The 26125-nt window shown below is 37.8% G+C and overlaps 1 protein-coding gene across 7 annotated transcripts in view; it reads left to right on the top strand.

Moving 5' to 3' along the window:
• Window positions 1–26125, top strand: part of LOC112457462 (RNA-binding protein Musashi homolog Rbp6) — a 585496-nt gene that overhangs the window by 326625 nt on the left and 232746 nt on the right. For all 7 annotated transcript variants that reach the window (XM_025020537.1, XM_025020534.1, XM_025020536.1 and 4 more), the window contains one exon: window positions 10594–10678. In XM_025020537.1, coding sequence (XP_024876305.1) covers window positions 10594–10678 — 85 coding nt within the window. The remainder of the gene's footprint in view (window positions 1–10593; window positions 10679–26125) is intronic.

Below are 26125 nucleotides of genomic sequence, written 5' to 3'. Positions count from 1 at the left end.
CGATGTCGAAGCGCAAGTAGCGAATGGATAATAATGCGGAGGAGTGAAAAACGAACGAATGAAAATTTTTCGTCGGAAATGTCGCGATTGCCGGAAAGCAAAGCCGGATTACAAAGACGAACGGCAAGTCGCCGTTCGCGAAAATCCCGATTTTTCATATCGCACGATTGAGAGCGCAAAAAAAATACGTAAATAAGCTTTCATACGCGCGTTCGCGTGCGAAAGCGGCAGACCGTGAATAATATTTATTTATGTATTTGGCTAGAATTTTAAAAGTAAAGTTGAACAAAATGAATAAAATCTTGTGAAAAAAACATTTATTTATTAAATATAAAAATCCAATTAAAAGGACTTTGCAAAACCTGTTCTGAAATCGGGAATTTCATTATAATTTAACTAAAAGTAGTTAAATGTAGTAAATACAATAAAAAATGAAATAAACAGAAAGAGACAAGCAATTATTTCTGATTAGTACGTATTCTCGAAAGTATTTAATTACTTTTATTGTTTAACAAATAGCGAGTTTTTGAAGAATTCGGGTTACAAATTTTTTTAGAATGTAACGTTAGAAAAATAAGCATTCTCCTAGGATCGTTATTACATCATATAACGCGACAATCGACGACGCAACGAGAGATTCTTCAGCACGCGACGCGACGATATGAACGGCCGCGGCGCGGCGACGTGACGCAAGGACAAACGAAAACATCGCGACGTGTGCAACCGGGGGTGCAAGACGACGCTTCTCGACGGGCCGGATTGCAAAATGGCAACCCGCGGGATTATTGTACGTACAAGAGATTTACCGTCTGCGGCCCTTTCGCCGAGCCAAAGGGCGGCCGAGGTCGCTATGGCAACAGACAGGCGGAAGCCAGCACCTACCCTTCTATTTCCCCGGATGCGAGCCGTCGGCTTCGCCGTCTCTCGCTCTCTTTGCGTCAAGTGATTCTGTTGCGCCGTCCTGCAGCTTCCACCACAGCGCTCGTCCTTTTTTTCTCCCCGTATTCCTTTCCCCTCTGTGTTTCTTCGCGGTCGTTGTGCGTCGTCGTCGTCGTCGTCGTCTCCTCGTTCGCTCTTCACGAGTCTCAAACGTCGTCGCGAGCCGCTGCGCCCAGTGATCTTGTTTGTCGCGGTTCTTTCCGTCGGTGATGAAATTTTCGAAACAAAAAAAAAACGATCGCTACTTTTATATGCGGTATCGTCATCGGTCTACGAACTTTGGTCAATATGTTTCAGGGATGCATGTAGTTGCGTGTACGAAACTTACGAAAGTACGAAAAAGCATAAAATTTGACACGAATGGAAGTACCATTTTTTGCGTTTTTATGTCATACGAATAAACAATTCATCTTTAAACAGAAAAATTTTGTGGATTGTCCGCATGATAGTGCATTCAAACGACATTCGATATTAATTTCCGGATGCATATGCATGTGCATACGTAAAATTAATTTCAACTCAATAAATAGATTTTTAGCTGCGGTGAAGCAATTGCAGATTTATACTATTAGCTAATACCTGTTATTCGTAAAATGAATATTGTATTATTAAGATTAATCGTATTTAATTTATTAGCCATTTATCATAAGCATATTTAAAATGTTTTAAAATATTTAAAAGCCCGCAATTGATTAATACTTTTATTTACATAATATATTCATGTTGATCATTTTTACCTCATGTAAAATAAATGTGCATGCATCCACAAAGATAGCTTCAAAGTTTATTTTTAAATTTCTCTTGTCCGCAGCTATATGCTTATAATTCGCTAAACAATTGAAGTTTAATGCACAGTTTTTAGACGTACGATGAAGAATTAGAAATTGAGATATGCAGAAAATTATAGATAAATGAATATAATAGTTCAAAATATCATCTCTTTTTCCAAAATCTATATTTTAAGTTTTGGAATAGCTTCAATCTAAGACGATCTAATAGAACTTTTCAAGAGGGTGATTTTAGCTGTTTAGAATTTTTTGACGCGTTGTAATCAAATATTTGTAATAATCAGTTAGCAAGACGCGTGACGAATATTTAGGACGGTATCAACAGGTGGCCAAGGTGGTGCTTTTTTTCTCCATACTTCTTCGGTCTTGGTGTATCCGGTGTTCGGTTAGCACTCGCGAATTGTTTAATTCATAAATAACTTTTACTTTTAACTTTGAACTGGCCAGTTACTTTCATGCGCGCTTCCATAGATTGTATTACTATCAATCCGTATCATCGCTGAATTTAATAATGTTATCTTTGCTAATCAAGTGAGTCGTGAATTTTTGATAGTGCTTTTATGCTTTGTACCGTTTTATGTTCAATCTTCAAATACCAGATAATATGAACAAAGAAAATAAATTTAATGCTTTTCGAAAAAAAAATTTTATTAATTTGTATCTTTATCTTTTTAATATTTATCAAATTATATGATATTTAAATAGTATGAAATATAGAATTATTATTGGGCGTTAATATTGATGTAATATAATTATTATAATACTTATAATCGTTACAATATTACAATGCTATTATGACTTCAATTATACAGGAAAATAGTTCCAAATAAAAAAAGTTCTCCGCGTATAAAAATGGTCAAGTTATGATCGTGTATGTAAAATTGGATCAAAAATATATGTTAAAAGCTAAGTGTTGGAATTAAAATTTCTAATAAATAATTTAAAATATAACGGCATTGTTAAGCTCATCCCATCACCATCTGATGTAAATTATTATGATAGTCGGCAATTCATATTAATAGAGAGCAAACTAAAGTTAAAGTCTTTTATGAAAGGAGAGCCGAAAAAGCGATGCTAGAAAATGCCAAGTCAGGATCAGTGCGCCCTATCGAGTTATTTCAGCGCTGTGAGATAAGCGTTATTCCCCACGGTCATGAATATTAACGAATTCCAGTGTGGTACGATGGACAAGACTTGAAAGGGATGGACTGGACTGCGGTGTGTGCGTGACAATCCGCGAATGAAATTAATTTTCCAGCTCCACGACGAGCCATTATGACGCCTCAACATAAATTATCCATCGGGAGGCGAACGTGAAAGGCCGTATCAAACATTTCTTCGATAACAAAATAGCTAACCAAAAATGTTTTAAAAATCACTTTTGTGGATGAATAAATTATTGAAAAAGAGATGCCGCATCAATTGAAATTAAGTCCTTTTCATTTAACGTTCAATTGTATGGAATGTTAATAATAGAAAATTATGTTTGATTTGTCATAAAAATTTGAATAAAATGAAGGAGGATGTAATTTGTCATATATTTATTTATATTATTGAAATTTTACATAAAAATCACTTTTGTACATGAATAAATTATTGAAGAAGAGATGCTGCATCAATTGAAATTAAGTCCTTTTCATTTAACGTTCAATTGTATGGAATGTTAATATCTAATAAACAATATATTCAATTTGTCGTAAAAATTCTGAAGGATGTAATTTATTATAGATATTTAAATTATTGAGATTTTATATAAAAATAAAATATAAATTGTGGATTTTAAGCTATTACAACGCATACACTGCAGTTTTCTAATAAGATCATAACATAATTAAGTACTCATTAGAATTCTTTTAATTGAATAGCAAGATAACAAATATTAAACGAAAATGATATATGAACGATACCATGAAATTTTCATTAATTCTAGCGTAATTAGTTATAATTATAAAGTGATTGAGAAAGAAGGATACTTTACCACGACATATCTATCACAAGAATCTGCATTGATAACCAGAAAATAATTTATTTTGAACTTTTCATGTTTATAGCTTATAATCTTTGTGGTTTGAGCAACTATTTTTTTAAGCTTCTGTCATTTACATAGGTCATTTCTCCTAAATAAAATGCAGAAATTTTGCCTGCAAAAGGATTAAAAATCACGCTCGAGCGTGACCCAAGAAGTTCACAGACAAATCAGACGGAGCGGACTAGGTTTCTCTTCGTTCTGGCTTGTTCTCGTCCTTCCATCGAGCGGAGGACAATAATTCCGTCACTAATTGAGTTACGTCGCGGCCTAAATGCTCGATGAATATTCATATCTTTCCCCGTGGTACCTCGCGTTTCTCGTTGGCGCCGCTGCGGAAAGAAAAAGTTGTCGCGAATTAAAAACGCGATGAAATTATAAAATTGTGTTCGACATTTGGCAAGAATGTTGCGAATTTTTATTATTTCTGTTTTTTGTCCACTACGTGACCTTAACCCTTTTATCTTTAGGGAATTATACATTATTCTTAGGGATAATACACCCCAATAAACATTTTCTAGATTATAATTATAACTATGAAAAATATAAATCGTGAAAATAATTGTGAAAGTAAATGTGATATTTTATGTAATGTATATTTAACTATTTAAATTGTCATTACAATTATAAGCCAGCCATCAAAATTAATTAAAGCGACACTGCTGAAATTGTAGCACATATTATTTCCATATTTATCGCAAAAAAATAAAGAGTTTAACAGATAACGCGATTTTTTGCAAGTACTGATGAAAAGAGAGTTTGTTGCAATTATTTGTAAAACATTTTAAAAAATTATTTACTTAGTCAATTTTTTTACAGAGATAATTATAAGGAGAAGGAGGTTTTAATATGATAATTTTATAAAATAGAGGCGCAAAGATATTTTTTGGTACATGTAATACGATTTTGTCGCGCGTACAAATGCTATCACCTTATCATTAGCGAGCGACTGCAGTTGCGGATATCGTTATCGCGTCGACCACAGCGAGGAGGCTATTGAGCAGATTTTTCCTCGCGTTTTTCCTTCTCGGCTTAAACGTCTCGCCTGGTCGCAGCCCGCGGCGACCGGGCGGGCTGACTTAGGGAGATTGCGATTTGCATAATGCAATTCAACGGGATCCCGTTTCAAGGAAAAGTCAAGAAGAACAGGGCAATTACAATGAGACTCCATGGGACGCGGTGGCTTTCACGGCCTTGCTACCGGCCACCTAGACGATGTCAGCTTTATAAATATTCAGCCGGTCATTAAGGCGGCGGGGATAGAGAGAAGTGGAAGAGGTGGAAAAAGGGAGAGATAGAAGGAAGATAGGTGGAAAGATAGAGGAAGAAGATTACATAGAGGAGGAGAAAAAAAAACAAAAACCTATATAAAAGTCGTTCGACTTAACGCGTTCCTTGGTACTAGTTGGTCGTAATTCGATTCGATATACCGTCGTAATGGCGGTGAGTGTGTGACTGGCGACGCTTTTAATGCAGCCGCACAGCTTGTATCCGGAATTATTATGCGGTTAAGTTAATCTCGTGGAAACATTTCAATCCACGTCGCGGCGGAAGTTCTGCGAGAGCAGTTTTACGGGCGCAAAATGAGAAGCTATTGTCCTGCTGGAGAATTGAAAGGGAACATTACGGGTGTAAAAATGCGCTTTCACATCTTAGAATGTCGCAATGTTACTTAATTAAATTTGTTATTTTCTTTTATTGTGACTGATGAAATAAATGAATACATATCATCTATGTATTTATATATACATATAGATACTTGAATACATAATAAATTTATCATTCTTTGAATTAATTAATAAAATTGCGGTTATTTCTCTTTTTCTCTTTGTGTTTAAATATAACTTTTTATAAATATAAATTGTTACGAAAAGACACATATGCAAGCATTTTTATTCAACGACACATGAAGATGAATAAAATGAGAATTGAAGGGAATCTTTCCGTCTTTTTTAATTTCTGCATAAGTTTATACAAAACAAAACAAAAAGGATTTGTTCAGCGGCACAATGCTTCAGGTAAACGCGAAAAGAGAGATATATGGTAGGAAAAGCGACACGAGTCGGAAGATCAGCGAGCTCGCGGCGAGTTTCGCATGTTTCTCACCTCGACGTTGGTGCTGATTGTCTTCATCTCGCCGAGAGGAAAGCGGATTAAGGCGGTTAGTTAAAGAGCAGTTACCATATTGTTGGTGCGACAAAGCAGCAAGCGCATGGTGGATGAAACTTCCGGGGCGAGACGCGGTGGTGAACGTTATAGCGCGAGCGAGACGAGAAGGGTTAACGGGCAGAGAAAAGGAGAGTCGTTTTCTAGACTCCGAATTGCGGCGTTGGAACGATGGTTGGTGGAATGCGAGGAAAGTGTGCGTTCGCCGAACTAGGTCCGTAACTGGCTTCAGCTACGAAGCTACGACCCGACCCGGGCCGGGGTATATCGCAGTCGGCTGCAATAGCAGAAACTGTCGGGCTAAGTAACTGCCGGTACTTACAGTAAGTTCGCGCGCAATGAGACCGCCTACATAAATACACCTAATACTGGCGTCTCCTCTTCTCTGGTCTTGCAGCCTTATCCTACGTCGTGGTAAATCCTCGAGCTGGGAGCGTAGCCTTTCGACGCGATACGAGAATAAGATATGCGCGACCTCTGTTGAGCTGATTTACTTTGCATTTTATTATTTTCCTTTCTCATGTCTCGTGACTTTATCTGCGACGTGTAAATACGTATATGTTAAACCGGTATATATAAAACCATTTTCGGAGATTATATTACAACATTATTGGTGCACACACTGACATATATAGCGTATGCTGATATTATTATAAATCTATAGGTCGCTGGTTTAAATCCGGCTCGAAGGACCAATTGTTTAGTAGGTTAATACGTGATTTTTAGTTTTTCGGTGGTGCGACTGGATATGCGCAGGATCGAGAGACACACGAACAAGTTAGCTGGACACTTTTAACACAGTTTTAGTTTGGAACACGCACCTCATAAATATTTCGAATATCCTCATAAATTCGGATAGACATCTCTACAATTTTTCATAAGGTACGTTTTTCTTATCGAACTCTTCTGAGATGCTTCACGACGCGATGCGTTACCCTGATTTTGACTGGGATTTTTTCTCGCGGCACGCGTTTAGGATGCTCTCGCGTATAACGGAGAAGCGTTCCGATTCTGTGGCGGGACAAGAGAGACCGTGACAAACAAATGCACCGCGTCAGCCCGGTGTGGCACCCTTCCGTAGCTGGGACGGGGAAGCATGCGAAAAGGGCGATGAGACCGGGCGGAGGGTGGTTAAGTCGGCAGAGATAGAGTGAGAAGGAAGCGACCGTGGTCGAGCGGCGGAGACGGAGTAGGAGGACGAGGGGGCAGAATGAAAAGTAGAGGATCGTGGAAACCGTGCTCAAGTAGACAAGGGACACGTCAGCCGCCATCCTTCTACTCAGCCTTTTATAGATTATTCACGTACAATGGCCGGGGGTGACGAGTGGCGCGGTGGCGGGGCCCCGATGGCGCGTTGGATTCACGATAGATCCCTTCTTTATCCCGGGGGTGACTCTTGAGTGGCCCCTCGACTCCTCTGATATACGTCATAAGATTCGTAACTCGCCGTGATATGATTTTTCTCGTCCTACGTTGCTGAATAATTACCGTAAATTAAGATCGAATATCCGCGAGTCTGGAACCGAGTTTAGTCAGGAATGCGGAATGAAGATTGCACGTAATAGCGTTACTAAGCAATCTATGTGTTTAATTCTTCTTTTTTAATTAAGTCCAACGGTATTTACGATATTACATTCCGTAAAATTTTCACGGCAAAATGCGACAATTTAAATCTTTCCGTACAAAAAAGCATTATAATTTTACTTTGTTTAATAACGAAACGTATTTGAAGATAAATGAATAAACGTTACGACAGATATTTTGTGAGTTTTCCTTGTATATAAAATAATTTTATATAATAATTTATATCTTGTATAATGATGAAATCATGAAACATTTGCATGAGCGATCAAAAAGCGTGAGTCTTATGCATAATTTTGCTACGCAAATTATATTAGCATTATATATGATAGATCCAATTAACAATCTTTCAATGATCATTGGCGAATAATCATTGGAATTCTAATGAAATTTCGCTGTGGTGTTCAGCGGAAAAAGGATGAATTATTCGCGCGGCGGCTTTCCGAGGCTGTTGTTCATGATTTCGGTACATTGCGCGCACATCGTCATAAATGCGTCGTGAAAGAGAGTGCAAGAAGGAGAGAGGGAGGAGAGAGAGGAGGGGGAGCGGGGACGAACTCTTGTTTCGTTGTATGCAAATACGAACTGCCCGTGGTGTTCTCGCTCGTGTTGTTTGGCGTTTTAATGCTGATTGGACGACTGCCGATTCAGCGGCCGTTCGTTTGCCACGATTGTCGCTCCGGCCGTGCGTGCTGCAAAAAATCTCCTGAAATTCGGCACGTCTATAGCCATCGTAGCGGTGTGAGCAAATCGCAAACACACTAATGTCGGACGGCATCATGGATGCTATAAATAGTATATAAATCGAGACGTATATTGTACGTATATTGTGCCTTTCGTCAATTTTTTAGCCAATCGGCAGTATTAGAAAGATATTTAATATTGGAAATATTGGGAACTTGCAATCACTCTCGGTATTGTAGCCAAAGAAAAATCGACTTTATAAATTGGTCCGCAGAATCAATAGATAAAAAATTGTTGTTGCAAATTCTGGAACATCTTGTATGTATTAAGCGCAATGTGCATGATTTAATGATTTTATTAGGAAACATTTATACATTTGCGGAATAAATATTGAGAATTAAGAAAACGTGAAAGGATACGACAAAGAGCAAAATTTTTTACTAAAAGCACAATCTCGTATACTCATGTATACGTGTCGTGTATGTTGACACAGCGATATTGCAATAACTGTGGTCGTTGTTGCAATTCGCTGTTATGAAATGAACGACGAGAGAAACTAGCTTTTTTTCAACGTCACGTGGAAACACGAGGCATTATATTGTGCCCTTTTCGAATGTTACTGACGCGGAATAACAATCAACTACCTTCCGATTTCGCGTACGCAAATGTACGCGTTGCCGCACTCTTTCTACTTTTCTTACGTACGCACCCCTTCTTATCGTCGACTTCGTTCGAGATGGTATCGCGTGCCCGAAGAAATCGATATAGAAAGAAGTCGTCCGCGATGCTTCTAATGCAGCTCGCACTCGACGCACGAGAATCGCCGAACGTCGTGAGTGAGGGAAAGCGGCGACGGAAAGCGGGATGGTTGAAGAGGGTGAATCGAGGGCCCGGAGGGGTCGGTTCCATCAAAAATTCAATCCATACGAGTATTCGTTGTTTCGTCGGTGGGAAGGAAGCGGAAGTAGTAAGAGAGGCGTGAAACGTTTTGTAGAATTTTCGAGACGTTGCCGGCAGGTCCGGGGGGTTGCTCCTCGGGAGCGGATGAAGGAGCTATATAAGAGAGGGAGCGGCGACGGAATACGCGCCGTTCCGCAGGGAACAGCGAAACAGAAAAAGGGAGGCAGTCGAAGGAAAAGAGGTAAAAAAGAAGGGGTTTGCGTGCGAAAGTTGGACGAGGAGAGAGAGAGTGCATGCACGCGGGGGAGAATCGACGGGGGTAGCATGGTGGCGCGTTTGGTTCTTGAAGCATGTGTGCCCCATAAATAACATGTAAATATTTTCAATAACTGCCGGGGCGGCCCCGGCATGAAAAATGCAAACCGCTTTGCGTCCGGCTCTCGGCGCGTTGCATTCCCTCGTATCGTCGTATCGCTCATCCCTTGTTCGTGGGATCGGCCGGCGGCATCCACCCCCTTAGCTCACGGCGTCGAACTCTGTCTTTTAATATATCCGTGTGTACACGGATGTCCCGCGTAAAATTTATGACGCAACGGACTATGCCAGGCGTGATATTCGTTTCCCTTTAATCCCTCAGTTTTTAATGTCGTCGGCGCGGCGGCTTCTACGAATTTACATAGGTTTCTGATAAATTATCAACTATACCGTTGAGTGTCTAATTTTTTTATGTAAGAAACATTATTACAAATATTGTCATTTTAATGAATCTAAAAATTCTCAATCCATGATAATTATAATCATATATGATTTAAGATAATTTTTCCAGTATTGCATGGTTTACTATTATTTCTATAATAAACTAGCATATGTTCTATAACTGGAATATAAAATATTGATCTCGTTGTTGGAGACAACGCAAGGAATTAATCCATCGTTAATCTCAGCTTAACTTAATGCTGTAGTAGATACGCTTGCGATAAATCAAACCGACATGATATATCACGAGTATTTCGAAGCTTCTTTTCGAAGTGATTTCTTTTGGCGTAATTTTTAATCCGTAAAATAGAAAAAATCCGGCAGTAATCCATTATCTTTTAATGACTACTTTTAATCGCGGAAATAAAAGGGGCGGAAATTACTCTATTCAGGGAATTAATAATATCGTATCTCGCGATTTACGAGAATGAATTAATACAGAAATATATTATGCTCCCGACCGGCTTTCTTTTTACGATCGCGCGCTTTGATGTATGCGATACATCGAGATATGTATCTTGCAACGTGTGCCGCTGTACTATACAATCTTCGTATGCGCTCACGATAGAAATACTATTATTATCAGCAAATAATGCTTGCTTAATTAGGCTGCATTTCGATATTCACTCTCCGTACTGAAAATGTATACTTTTCTTTAAACTATTACTGACAGTAAATGTCGGAATGCAGCTGTAACGTTCCGAGTGACGAGCACACATTCATATTAAACATCCTCCTTTCATTTGTTTGCAGGGGCTTCGGATTCATCACATTCGCAGATCCTGCGAGCGTAGACAAAGTGCTGGCGCAGGGCAATCACGAATTGGACGGCAAGAAAGTGAGTAATCATCACATTCTATTATACCAGATTAATTCTAACAGTGCACAATCAGGTCCCGAATTAAAGTTTCTGATCTTTCTAACTGTTAATTTCTTAACTGTGCGGTACTATTGAATGCGAATTCACAATCTTGTATGCGAAATATTCTAATAATTATTAATTAAGTCTGCTTTATATAATCTAATAACTTTGTAACTTATAAAATTATTCAATCGTGTGTGTGTTAAGAATCTGCGTTTACTAGCGTTTTGTAATTTGCCCTAACTTAATTAGAAAGGACGATTTCTCTCGATATCCCTGACAATCATAAACATTGTGCTTACCACGAAAGACGAAGAGTCACTCCGCGGAAAAAGGTAGCTATTAAAAAAAAAAGATACAAATTGCCGTGATCAAATGTGCGTCACGCGAGCAATTAATTTTCATGTCCGATCGGAGCTGCCGTCCCGAGATAATTGAAAGAGCATGCTGCGAGTCGATTGATCAAACCGATTGGTAGCTGCAGTCCATAACATCTGTATCATCGATTTCGGGAGCAAAATTTTATTCGCGTTTGAAACTTCATTAATTTAGCGTCAAACGTTGTATCGTCCCATTCGCTTCAGTGCAGGCATATTATTCGTTATCTACATGTCGCAATTGTATGAATAGTTAGTTCAGTTATTAACGAAATGCCGTCTTCGTTGAATGTCCCGAAAAAAGTTATACAGACAAATTAATTTATCTATATTTCCTGAAATGAATAAATTCGTTGGACGTATGTCTGTTGCGACTTATTAATCTCAATTTAGATTATCAGGTTTAAAATTGAATTTTTGTTGCAAAAAAGCCTGTTTTGGATTAATTGAAAAATAAAATTTTTCTCTTTTTGTTTAAACTCTGACATGTCCAAGTTTTAGTTGTAAATCAAATAGCACATAAGACATTAACATTTTTGCGTTTATGAGTATAAAAAAAATCTGACGTCACACATAACGAGATCTTTCTCTGTTTTAATAAATTGTGGTAACATATTCAGAAGAATAACTATATAGTTTCTTGAATTTGATATAGGAGAATTATATCTATCTACCTAACTCAAGAGACGTGAGCCAGAACAATGATAAAATTACAACTTACTTCAATTTTGAATTATACGTGCGTCTCACATTTAAAAACGATAAAACCGATTTTATACGCGGTGCCGTAAAAACTTTTCAATGTCAGGCCAATTGCGTCACTGATTGAATTCTCACTTGTGAAAGATTTTATCTCAATTCATCGAAGAGGATGGCGTATCTCTCTATCGGTTCTCTCGCCTTTTCCTAAGGGACACCTTAAACGCTCAACGGCATCGAGCGGAACGCGATGCCGACGCGACGGTGGCGGGTGCGACGATTAATCGTGGGCCGACATAGTCGTTTGGCAAACGCGCCACCCTTCGTCTCTTTATCTCTCTCTCTCTCTCCTTCTCGGTGGACAAGACACAATGCTCGTGGAATAATATCGTAAGACGGCAAGCGCGGGTTATACGGCGAGAGAGAAATAGTTGCGGACATTAGCTGTCCACGGCGCCATAAGTAGAGCGACTCCACCGCCGGAGCGGCCGCCTAAGTGGCCCCGAATACGCTTAAGCGAGGGCAACCCCGGCTGTATCCTCGGCTCGCATAAATTTCGCGTAATTCGCTCCGGCTAATGCAAATTGCGAATGCACGGATCCGGAAGCTAACACCTTCCCGATAGCGGGAAGAGAATATCGCGCGTATAGGGCAACCGCCGGCGCATCCTATTAAGGCTTCCTCTTAAGGGATGAGATGTCCTCACCCTCTAGCACTCTATCTGCCCGTTTCCCCTCGCTTCCACCTCTCTCTCTCTCTCTCTCTTTCTCTCTCACCGAGGAAAAAGGAAGAGGCGAGGAACATACAAGGAATGCAAACGCGGGGAAGGGCCGTTGCTTTGATTCACTGACAAGTATCGCCGCATTAATTAGTGCGGCCTTCGTCCCCGCCCGCGTTAACGAATGCGGGAAGCCTTTAACTCGTGCTAACACGCGAATATAAATAAAATTAGACGGGAGCGAAATATTCTACCGGCAAGTGTAGTTGTCGTATAGTTTCTGTTTGCTTCGGTTTTCACACATGTGAACTTTTCTAGAATAGAATAGAAATATTAACTGAAATCCAGTCGGAACCGGATGTTTAATAGCTATAAGTGTGAATGTTAATAATAGATTTTGTGTTCAATCAGATTAAAGAAGATACACTGAGAAAAAAATGTCGTTAATTTGACTAAACTCGTTTAGTTGTAGTGATTTGTTTAATGCAAATATTAATATATTTAAATCAAATATACGTGAGTAATATTAAGAAATTCTGAATTTATTTCAATATAATATTTTTTGAATTAACAAATGTTAGCTTGACAGCCCGTGACCGCTGCATTTAGTTAAATCAAATAATATTTCTTTGAATCAACGATTTTTTTTTCTCAGTGTACTAGTTACATAATCTTGATTAAATTAACATCCCGAATTTTATAAAATACATATAAGATACATTTCATGCAAAGAATCTTACAATTATATCTTGTATTAAAAATATACACGATTTAAAGAAAAAAGCAAAGTTTCCATGAACGTGAGCCGGACACTTGGGTCATTCTGATTATATAACATCGAAAATCAGCGCGGGTTAGTTCACGCAAGAGCGATTTTGCTGGTCGATACACCAGACGTTTCTCTCCATCTGGCATGGACAATGATTTTCGCAATGTGCCGCGTAAGCACCCACCGCACAATGCTAACCGATCAGAATAGCCAACAGATTCCGCTTAATCGGGCCGGATGCTGATTAAAAAATGCGCAGGTCGAACGTGCGCGTCCTCGTTTGCGTCCCGTTTGGTTTCGACAGGCTAGGCGTAGCGGAAGTAGCCAAATCGGCTGTACTCGCGCGTGTTTGCCGTAATGCTGGCACTGTATCTATAATACGAGGTTGCGGGGCTGTTCTCCATTCTCTCATAGAAATTCAGCAGTGCAGACTCTCTGCAGAACTGTAGATTAGATTACGAACTTAGGGGAATAGCAATTATTACAGTAACGCGGTTTTGAGTTGAAAGCGGCTAAAAATCAAGCATTTTCGATGAATTAAGCTTCGAAGGAGCACACGAATAATGATACTTCATTCTCTGACGTGTTTCGAATAAATCTTGCTTAAATAATCTTTCAGTTTTTGCACGTGATCAAAAGATGACCTTGTTTAATTCGCAGAAATTTTTTGTAATGCAAATCAGAAAAGAAAGAAATTCGAGGACTTTAAAAAGAAGATAATATAATCAAAGATTTTGAAAAACTAATCTCTATAAAGATCCAATTGTAAGTCTCATTTATTTATAAGAAAGCAGTTTTCAATTGCAAGAAGAATTATTGTGCGGTAAGAAATGTATAAAAATTATAGAAAAAAAAGTTTTTATATTTAAATTAAAATCAATCAGAATTTTGTTGCGTTTATTGCGCCATATACTTTCTTTCTTTTTTAATATTTGTTGTGATAGTGACTATTCTTCAATTTTTTAAATAAATATGATTTTATTTCAAGCAGTATAAATTTAAATTTTCTGTTAATATCAAGATCGATATCCTTTTCATATTAATATGAATATTTAAAAATATTAACTTACGCGTTAAAGAAATAAATCCTAATTGTATGATACACCATAAATGTGATAAAGGTGACTTGACATGATATAAAGGATAAGAACAGATGCGGGTGATGAGGTTTAAGAAGGAAATCGCAAGAGGGAAAGAACCTCTAAGGGTGGATGCACGCGAAATTGTGGAAGCTCTTTAGAACTCTCTGCATGGCCCGCATTCTTGGATACCTTCAGACGTCTCGACGCTTTAGAAACGTATCGTATGAGAGCACGTGGCAGACGAGTGTCTCGTCCTTTTCCTCATCCTCCGACTTCCTTTCTTCCTTAAAGAAGAACGGGCTTTAACCCTTTTTGAAATACACTAGTTTTACTACCAAAAAGAACGTTATAAACACTAGGATGTTTATTTTTTTCGGCTTTCTTTGTTTCTTTGACAATACAGAACTTTTACTTGTACACTTACTATTAAAAAATTTTCAATTTTTATTTTATTGTCAAATATTAGTAGCAGAGCTGTAAACTAAAATTCTGTCTAAATGTATCAATTGAAATTATTTTTGACGGAGAAAAATTATATAAGAAAAATTTTGGCAATTCTATTTTATCACAAACATTAAGGTAAAGGTACCAATACCCGGACACTTAAGCATAGGAAATGTACTAATACCTGGACACGTATCCGTGCCTGGATACCTTTAAAAAAATATAAATTTATGAAAATAAACGCTTGGATATTATAACTGAAATTTCAAATTATAAGAAAAAATACTTTTATCTTTGATTTTAATTCGCGTTATACTTATAAATAATAAAGGTGTCCGGATATAGGTATATGTCCGGGTATTGGTACCTTTACCTTACTCTTTGTCGCTAAATTTTTAATATCTGATATTAATTAACATTTTCTTTACATTTTTTAATACGGTTGAAATTCGTACAGGTTCTTAACATTAAATTTTTTATTTCTGTGTGTAAATACGCAGCAGCTGAAAGATTTGTATAAATACGCTGACTTGTTATCAATTTCGAGGAAATATTACATTAACTATAAAGTAAAAAGAAAATAAAATCGGATATTTTTATCGAGGTTATCGGAGAAATAAAATTCTTGCGGGATTGTGCGTATTAAAGTGTATATGTTTCGTCGGGAATTAACCGAAACGATAAATCGATATCATGCTGAAACGCGGTTTTCCGATACTTCTGTGAGTGCAATTTTCTATACTTACGCAAATTGAAATTCTCACAAACTCTGATTGCAATGTTGTAATGTAGTTAAACGAGCTTTTTCATAAAGATAGTATTACGAATCGATATTTTTCGTAATGACATTGCAATACTTACTCATAGTATCAGTTTTTATACGTATATAGATTGAAGCATGGGTAGAGCACAAAATCGGTCTCATTTTTTTGCTTCTTATACTTTAAAGATGTAGCGCATTGAGAACGATTAAATATCTTTCGCAATCTGTTTCCTAGACTTCATTATTAACTTATTTAATGTAAAATACTATTGTGTTGCAAACATGCGTATACGATCTACTTATTTCGATAAGCGTAGTTTGAAAATAAGTTGCTGCATTAAATAATAGATATCGTTAATATTTAAAAGGTTTTCGTTTAAAATAAACTTTCGTCACTTCCAAAATAAACAACTCACACATATTTTATAATGTAAACCAGTTTCTTCAATATTGCGTGTCTAAATGGGTTTTGTTTAAAGGTATAATAAAACTTGCTTTTCTGTTTTCTCCCTCTCGCGCTTTCTCCGTTCTTTTACGTTTTTTTTCCTTTTTCGATCGATGCTTTTTAAACGCCTTGCGTACGTTTCAAGCGGTGGCTCGGAAAACGCTGAAAAATAAGCAGCGTCGCTCATCCGCGGAATAATTTATTTGGAGAGCCCGAAGCCACTAAGCCCTGCGGAAATTGTCTGCAGTCCCTCACAAAACTCTGAGCTATCCCTCTCCTCGTTCTCAGTCGTCGTTCTCTTCGGCCGACTCTTTTCACTTCCGTACACTTTCCTTCCCTCTTGCTTCTTTTGCTCTCTCTTTCTCAAGTGAGTCAACAATACGAGAAGCGTCTATTGTCGAATGCTTTTAAATTTGAAATACAAACCGTCTACCCCGCTTACACCTTATCTCGTCTATACTACCTTTCTCTCCCAACCTATCAACGTCATTGGACATGCGTGGTTCAAAAGAATTCCTCACCCGCGTTTTTCCCTGCATCATCCTTTACACTTGTAGGTTCGAGTTCTTCGATTTGACCTAATTGCCGTAGCGACATTCTATATACATTCCCAAATTGGAATATTCCAATATTTCATTCATATTCCTGAAGAAATATTTCTGAAATCTCTGTTTGCCGCAATGTGAAATATGTGTGGAATATTTCAGTGGGATATGTACTGTTTCTCTTGGAACAGTGTTGCATGCTTGAAACATGTACTGTTTTGTCCAGAAATATTGCAATTACCGTATTCCATGTATGTTTGAAATAAACGTTATTAAACCATTTACGATACTATAGCATACTGATAAAGATGTATACAGAAAAATTATTATAAATGCGTTTAAGGGTAAAATATGTTTTACAAACTGCTCTGGTAGCATGATCTATATTTTCACTCATACATAATGACTACATACTAAAATGACATCTTTCTCATTGTTATAGTATTATGTATGATGGATTATTTTGCCATAATTGTATATTACAATTGTATACCATTGTATCATGGAATATTTAATTGATATTTTTGATACCTACATGTGTACAATCTCTTTGGCATGATAGTGAAATATTATTAAAAAATATCTGTAGACATATGTACGAACAACTTAATAAGATATATTTTATCAGAAATATATATGAAATATTCCAATAATATATTATCATGTCACCTTAGCAATTTATATCAAATGCCTGAAAAAAAAATTATTGTTGCGTTGACGAGTTCGGAATTAGAATTATGTGGGTTGTTAAGATTTCGCTCGAGACTGTTGATTCAGGTCTCCCAGGAAGACTCGGGACTCCTTGGGAAACACAAACGTAATTAGAAGGCACGGAAGCGGAAAGGGAATTAGTCACTTTGTAATCGTAATTCGGGAAAGTTTATGGCCCGCGGTTTATGAAGACGCATCCCGTTGAGTCTCCGGGAAAGTTCTGGTTATCGCGCCAACGAATTAAACCGATACAGCCGGGTTGCGGCATCTGTTACTAACGGCTTAACTCACTCGCCCTTTGCGCCGGATATACGGAGTACAGCCGGCATGAATATAAGTCGAAACTGGGGCACCTACATCAGACAGTTGCGGAAGGAACGGGAAATAAAAAAAATCTCATATATTACGGGCAGAAATCAAGGAACGGGATAGTGAATGTAGCTATCCACGAAAAGAGCTGGGAGACTGCAGAAATAAAAGATTATCTTCTTCTCTAATTTATTATAACGATTCTTATCTTTTTTATCCGCGAAATTTATAAGTATATGCAAACATGATTAATGAATATTTTTTTTAATTTACGATTTTCTCTCGAAAATATATTAAAAGTTTTAATATATAATAAGAACAAATATAACATCGTAATTATAATAATATAATTACATAATAATCATAATTACATAATGATCTTACTTATGTTACTACTTTCTTTGTGTACAATGATATAATGGTGGATTTTAGTCGATTGATTGCCGTGACTTGAATATTCGGCATCCTTAATTATTTATATTCCATTTTGAAAAATTTCTATAGAATTTACTGAATTGTATAATCAACAGGAACAGACACATTTCAAGCAAATTAGTCAGTAGTTAAGCTATTAATCGAATGCAGTTAATATATATATATGATAACATTTTAGTACATATCATTGAAATAGCTGAAGTCCAATTACGTTCGTAATATAATTAGCATTATAATCATAATGATCTTACTCATATTACTACTTCCTTTGTGTACAATAATATAATGGCGGGTTTTAGTCGATCGATTGCCGTGGCTTGAGTATTCGGCATCCTTAAGGGAGCCTTAGGGAGATTTTCGATGGTTTCTCTTCTCACACCGTCGTAAACATAAAATCGAGAAGCCCACCCTTGCGGCTTTCAATGCCTCGCCCTTTTTGATTTCCGGTATTGGCGAAATGCGATCTTGTTAATGGCGCACAACATCAACAGAAATTTTTCCGTCCAATCCCTTTTTCCCGTCACGGAATAAACTATCGCTGTCTGTCGAACAATCCGTACCCGGCGCTTGTTAAGAAAAGTTATAAATCGCAAAGGAACAGGAAATTCAACGTTCAATGAAACAACTACTATGAACCCACATCATGTAATCAATGTAATGAATCCATATCATGTCAAGGAAAAAAGCAAAAAAATTGCGCGAAAATGATACAGATACGTTTATAACAAATATAAATATATCCATGCTTGATACAACCGTCATTCTTCATAACTGCCATAATTGCCATGTTATATCAAGTCTATTTTTAACTCACATGTAAAGTTATCAAATTTATATGACGCACACGTTCGCAGCCTTAACGAGCTTGGAAATTACCAATGTAAAAAAAGGGTGTACTATATCTTTCGTTAGCAGCAAACGTTTTATACTACAGCTGTATGTGTCATGTTTATTGAGCGCAACGTTAAACTAGAAGCTAGTTATCAAATTTGTATGTGACACAAACAGAACGCTCACTGCGTTTCCAGTATACAAAAAAGCATTTGATTTAATATGTCAATTTTCTATGAAAATAGAATTGTATGAAAACTTTAATACTTAAATAGATACGCAGCGATTTTTCCGTTAGTTTCTAATTTTTCACTGAAAAAAATTAGCCCATAATTACGCGACTTAATTGCTACATTAATATTTATTTAATTTGTCTCAGTTAGCCCGCTTTAAAATTCGTATTAATGATATTGAAACTGACAATCCATCAATTTTTAATGATTTGTTATGATTTACAAGCATCAGCGCTAACAGACGTCAATGAGGCAAGAAAAATTGCATTTAAGGGACCGTTAAAGATTCAACGGATGTTATCTGTTTCGTTCGTGAAGATTGATGGATCGTCAATGTCTTTAACTAGAGTTTAAGGGAATTGATGAGTCGAAGGTTAAGTGCTTGTTTCATCAAAGTTGAAATAAATTTTTTCTCGAGTAATAAAATAATAATAGAGTTACAAGAAAGGCTTTGAAAAATATTATTTAAATGAGAAATAAACAGTGTTTTAATTAACAATATATAATTACGATATAAATAATTTATTCTAACTATAATCGGTAATTTCTACTAATAACTTTTTTTTTTAACGTAGCAACATAATGTACGTACGACTTTTATTAAATTTTATTTTACAATTTTAAAGTGAAAAATAGTATTATCATATAAAGAAATTATTTAATAAATGTGAGTCAGATAATATTATTTTTTATTAATTATCAAATAACTTAAAACAACCTCGAAGTTATAGCATATACTTCTTTCGTTCTTGGACCGCGCACGAATAGAGTCTGCACACCGTGTACACTGTATATATGACGACGTATCGCGAGTGTAAAATACCGCGTACACGTTGTGGGCTGCAAGTACTTGTGCTCTGGTGTGTATGAAATATAAATAATTAGTATGATATATAAGCTTCCTGCGGATAAGCGGGTGCGTCGAGCGCGGTATATCGACGCAACTCACGGCTTTATTTTGAGAACGGCCACATTTTACCTGTTAAATTAGCATGGCTATGTGTCTGCGATTTATGTCATTTATTTTGAGAAAACCATTGTCGAGATAGATCATTTTGATGCGTTATTAAGCAACAAATGGAAGCCAATGCGAATGCATAATTCAGATGTTTAGTGAGACAAAAGATGTACATTCTCCCACATCGACACATACACTCCCACGTATTTGAGCATATGATATTAATGTTAAAAAAGCAAGGAAATGGAATGAACACGTTATATTGTTTTATTAATAACGAATTAGTCTCTCGAAGAGTCTCTTCGCTAGAGAATTTAAAAGGCCATCTGCGCTGATAATGGGCGACGGATGCTGCGTGAGAGAAAAACGAGATGCGTGTGATAGTCCATTCTCCGTAACCCGTAAGACAAGGTGGTTTCATGTTTCTCCATGCCGAAGACGATGCCCTAAAAGCGTTTTCCTGGACACGATCCCTTAACGCAACTCGAGTTGGTGACGCTGCGTAAAATTTTCATTCGCGATAACGAACGATTAAATAAGGAGAAGCAAGGAAGGGTGTGAAAAAGACTAAGTTGTTTCATTACGCTGATATATGACGCGGTTTATCATTCCTTTTTGGCAAAATTGCGCTCTTCGCTTGTGAACCTTGTGAAGAATAAACGTCGTTCGTTTTGGAAACTACATTCTTGATACTGCGCATGTTGAATTATGTATTACCTACCGACAATATGTTCGCCCAAGTATACATTCCTCGTATTATTATCTTACATTAGACTTTCTCGGTAAGCATATAGAGATTGGTCGTATAACAAGGAAAAGCACATCAGCTTTTCGCAAAAGTGTCATTAATTTTGTACTGATTTTTCAAGTTTGAAGTATGTCTTTTATAGGAAAACTCGCAATTGGGGATATTGTAATCGCGAAAAGATATTGTGAGTTACAAGACTTTGACGGATGGAACTTCACGCAAATGTTTGCGAGACCGCTATGTTTTTCTTGATTTATTTTAAATAAATTTTAGTTTAATTTAAACTTGAGGCTTGATTAACGTGAAAAACTAAAAATGCATAATTGTGTGTGGAAGAAGAGATCTTGCTTCTCCTTGAGAATTACAACTTGCGTAGTTAAATTATACGTATCTTGTTTTCAATGTCCTGTACAAATGTGTAATTTGCGTAATGAACCGCGATCGCAAGAAGTTATTCGCGCGTTTCCTAGCAGTTTGCTGGCCAGTTCATGTCGTGCGACTTGGCAAAAGGAAGAGCACGAAGGGACGGAAAAACAAGGAGAAGGGTAGATGAAGAGGAAGAGAGAGAGAGAGAGAGAGAGAGAGAGAGAGAGAGAGAGAGAGAGAGAGAGAGAGATGACGAAATAGTCTATTTCAGCTGTTCTTTCTCTCTCTCTCTCTCTCTCTCTCTTTCTTCCGCGTCTGTTTCTCTGCTCGGCCTCTTCAACTCGCCTCATAGAAGCGTATTCTCGGGCGATCCATTTCCAGATTAAACACGCGTAAAACTCAACTCTCATGCGGTACACACAAGAACTACGTTCCTCTCCTTTACTTTTCTCTCCTTTCTTCTCCCCTTTCTTTCTTCTCTTTGCATCTGTTCGCTTTTCACGCACACATTCGGGTCTCTTCTTCTTTTCAAAATATCAGGGATCTCGTATACTTTTACTCTGCTCCGCACTCCGAAAAGCAGATGACAGGGGAAAAGACTTGCATGCTATCATTTAAAACGTCGTAGAAACGAGCTCCTCGCTTTTAGAGAAACTGGAAATATCTGCTTAATCGTGCGACATTTCGAGAAAGCTGACTCATAATATCAAGAAACAGTAGACATTTTTAAAGCGTACCAATTAGAGTATAATATCATCCTACTATTAAAATGAACTAACTTTAAGCGTGGGAAGAGATCACAATACTTTTAATAATTGTAAAAAAATAATAAATGTTAATTGACGTTAACGTCAATTTTAATTATTAATACATATTATAATTGATGAATATAGATAAATTAAGGAATATAAGTGTTTCAACGGTACTTCCACCACGCTATCTTACCGAAATTATTGGCTGTCTGTAATGTCTGTTTCCTTAACGGACCAATTTCCGGCTATCGGGCATGTTCGAGGCGAGGTCAGGGTCAGCCGAGATCGATGAGAGCGACGTTAACGAGGCGCTGGATGCGCGGACGGAGATACTCCGAGGCAAGCGTTATCGTTTAAGGTGGGACGTGACGTCGAAATGGAAAGTACGAAGGGAGAATCGGCGCGCGGCGTGTGGGAAAGGCGAAACCACGCGTGCGAAGCATTTGTAGCACAAAGCTCGTCAGGGTGGCGGGAATGTTTTGCAGCGGGAGGGAGGTGGAATAATAGCTTAACTCGAGGAAGGTAGATAGGACCGAGATACAGGGTGGGATCTATTGAGCTCGTCGTGCGGCTGCTACGCGCGTATTAACACGTCATAATAATTACGAATGTAATCAGCGACGCGCGCGGAGAGCTTCCTGAATCGCACATTTTGCTTTCACCTCGGTTGGCCGCCTCTTCCTCTCCGAGGAAGAACAGACTCGCGACGTAGACGAGAGATTCCCGCGAGAGGGTGGAATAAAAGTTCCAGCACGGAGCGTGGTACGAGGGGAAGATTTTGCCAGGGATTTTCACGCTATGATATCTCATTATGTCGATTTATGTAACGAGACTCTGAAGCTCATTGAAAATCCGAAAGCAAACGCTTTATATGGCGTAGATATAAAAAAGAGAAATTAACAAGTGTATTCTAAAATAGTTTAAAAATAAAAATAAATCTTTATCGAGTAAAAGTAAAGAGTAGAAAAGTTGTGAGGTAAGAAATGTTGAGAATTATTATCAGCACACAATGCATGTTATACTTTCTAAATAAATGCTACAGGATAGAATTTAATTGTCGAAGAAGTACGCGGTTCTCTCGCTTTTAGAAATTAATACAATGATGCTCGGTGACTTCGGTCCAAATGTTGGACTTAATGGCGCACAGAAAATACATACAACATGGAGGAGGAGACAGTTTCCAAAGAGAAACATTATAATCCATTGTACAAGTTGGAGAACGAAGAGCGAGGGAAAGTCTTAAGTAATCGTTAGAAAATCAATGGCGAGTTCTCAGGCGGTGTCTCACGGACAATGTGCTATAATCCACGGTCTCGAAAGCTGAGGAGGCTGCAGGCTTTCCCACGAAGTAAGCGGTTAGGCAGTAGGGAATCGGGGAACGTGCTGGAAACGCGAAAGCGTGTCCTCCATCATCGAAGTTAGAACTTGTCGGCTAATTGCATAGTTCGCCTTCTTGCCTGCAAACATCCGAATTGTCAGGAACACTTGGCCGGGCTTGAGCTTTCCTCGCTCAATCTTTTGCATTTTGTATTATATGTATTCAGCCAGCGCGATCTTACTTACGAAACATGCATTTTGTTACACATGGTATACAAAAAGTTATATGTACTCCATAAGACAGCAATACTAAAGATCAAGTTAAAAATAGCGATGCTTGTTTTAGTGTCAAGATCAAGTTTGGAGATATGAAGTTTTTGCCGAATCACAGTTCAAAAAGATATTAAAGTTATTCCATTAATTTCCATTAATTTAAGTTTTAAATTCTGTTTTGATAAAAATACAATAGAAACTCTGGTAATTAAAATATTTAACATCAGATCATATTTAAGAGTGTCATATTTAAAAGTTTAGTTTCTCATACAATATATTTCTGTAAGAAAAAGTACAATTGATTGCAGATTGTGTCAAAACGCATGTATTGCATAATAAGTATTCGCGAAAACAATATGTCTAATAACAGACGGTACTATGCTATAATTGCACGTAGTTTTACAAACAATAATCCTTTGTTCGAAAAATTCTGACGCGCCTATTGGATTCTTATCGTCACGTGAAATATTCTGTCGCGAAATCAAAACAGAGGTGGGCGAGACGAGGATGTTGTTGTTCCGGCCGTTTAAATAATTCATAAGCAATATCGCGCCGTGGTCGCGGTCACGTCTCGGCTTCCCTCCTGATTGGCTCGAATTTACGAGCCATTGTCGCCTGATTGGCCGCGCTTATGCGACGGATGGTGGCTTCGTAAAGAAAAGCACTTTATCGCCCCGGGAGCATTGACGTGCCGACGGCCGGGCGACGTTGTCGTCGTAGAGAGCATGAAACGCTTTCGGTAATTCTTCTAAGACTCACTCGCTTGTCGTTTCTCTCCCGTTTCTTTGCCGCCAACCACGCTCCCGATTCAGCTCCGTCGAATTCCTTCGTCCTGCACAAAAGCCTCTCTCGAGGTATCCTGATAGAAACGGGAAACAGCGCACTCTTGCTCCCGTGTATCCTCTCTTCTTTCTAACATTTGCTATCGTTTGTGCGGTATTTGTCGGCGCCATTTCATTCGCGAGACGATACCGTTCGGATATCCGTTTTTACCGGATGTTCAGAGGGTCGACGTGATTATAATCTTTATTATCTTTAAATTGGATGTTGGAGATTTGTATTATTTTGATTCTTCAAATGGTACAAAATAATTATCGTGCAATGTAGAAACGAAGAAACTCACAAGCCTTGCAGCAAGCAGCAAAGATCGCGCTCTCGCAAGCTCTATCCCGATTTCTTTTCATCGGGTTCTTTTATCGCTTACGTAGATCATGTTCGTCATATTCGTGTGAAATTTTGGTGCGGTGCATCGATGCCATTTGGCAAACTCCCGAGTTTCCTGAGATGCCTTCTTCCGCGACGGCGGCGCGAGTTTGCGAAAGGACATTATGCCCGCTACACGCCCTCGCGAGTTGCAATTTCAGTTCGGTCTGGTAGACCTCGTTGCCCGTGACATTTTGACGCAAGCTCGGCGAGCGGAGAACAGTGTCCGGAGAGCGGCTGTGCTAGGCAGTTATGAGTTGCTTAATTGTTTTGTCACTGTTCGTCGCGACAGCAACGTCCTCGTTGTCGTCGCTGTCGTTGTTGCTGTTGCTGTTACGCCGGAGGCGGAGTTTCTCCGGAGATCGTTTCCAGAATAGCCGACTCGTCTTGGCCTCTCGATAACTTAGGGCTCGCGAGATTCTGATGTCCGCAATATCGACAGGGAGAATTGTATTGTTCGCCGAAGACGAAAGTTCCCGATGATCGCAGCGGCCTAGCCAGTGAATTGTATAAAGTAATTTAACATCTTGATGAACCCTCGAGATGTGTTCATTACATTATATGTTTTGAAACATTAGAGATTCTTATTGTTAAAAATGTTGAATTTCACATATACAGTAGACCCCAATATAATACATTCGTACAGACGGCGTCATTAATGCTTTTCTAGCTGTGTTCTGGGGATTTCTATAGTGCACGTTACATGTATACTATGCCTTCAGGTGGAAGGCATTAATGACGCCATCTGTACAACACGATGGAAAAAATTTGATATTTGTTTGTTTTACAGTAAAATAAAAAATATTTTACTTTTACATTTTTAATATTCATGCACGGTTTTTCTGAAGTATCTAAAAATTTAGCTAGATACAGATCTGAAAATAATTTTGTGGCACCATGCATCAAAATAATTATGTAGAACACTCAAACTGATTGCTAAAATGTCAAAACTTTTTACAGTATTATCATCATACTTTAGCGACCTAGTATAATTATTTTGATGGTGCAATATTGTTTTCTGATCAAGTTAAATTTTTAGATATTTCAACAAAACTGTTCTTTCCGTATATATATAATACGGAACGCATCCCTCGTATATATATGGGTGTCTACTGTATTTCACTTATATTTTAGCATTGCAGACATGCTATATGGCATAAACGACAGTTTCTCAGATTCTTAATTTCGTAACATTTAGCTTTTATTCTGAAATTTTATTTTAATATTGCACTAGCCATCAGAGGCTGCTAAAGTATCTAAAATATCTTAAATATTACATCACACTTTCCGTCGACTAAATTATTTTCTTTTATGAAATAGCATATCAAACTCGGGCAAATAATTCTAATATGTATATTCTGTATAACAATGTATTTAAATTCTGCGTCGACATAACTTAACATGTATAATAATTATAGACCCAGTCTCTCTTTAATACGTCGTAA

This window comes from Temnothorax curvispinosus, unplaced genomic scaffold, assembly GCF_003070985.1.
Source record: "Temnothorax curvispinosus isolate PA1 unplaced genomic scaffold, ASM307098v1 QBEX01007781.1, whole genome shotgun sequence".
Taxonomy (NCBI): domain Eukaryota; kingdom Metazoa; phylum Arthropoda; class Insecta; order Hymenoptera; family Formicidae; genus Temnothorax; species Temnothorax curvispinosus.
Note: the sequence above shows the minus strand (reverse complement) of the source record. Positions and strands in the feature narration are given on the sequence as shown.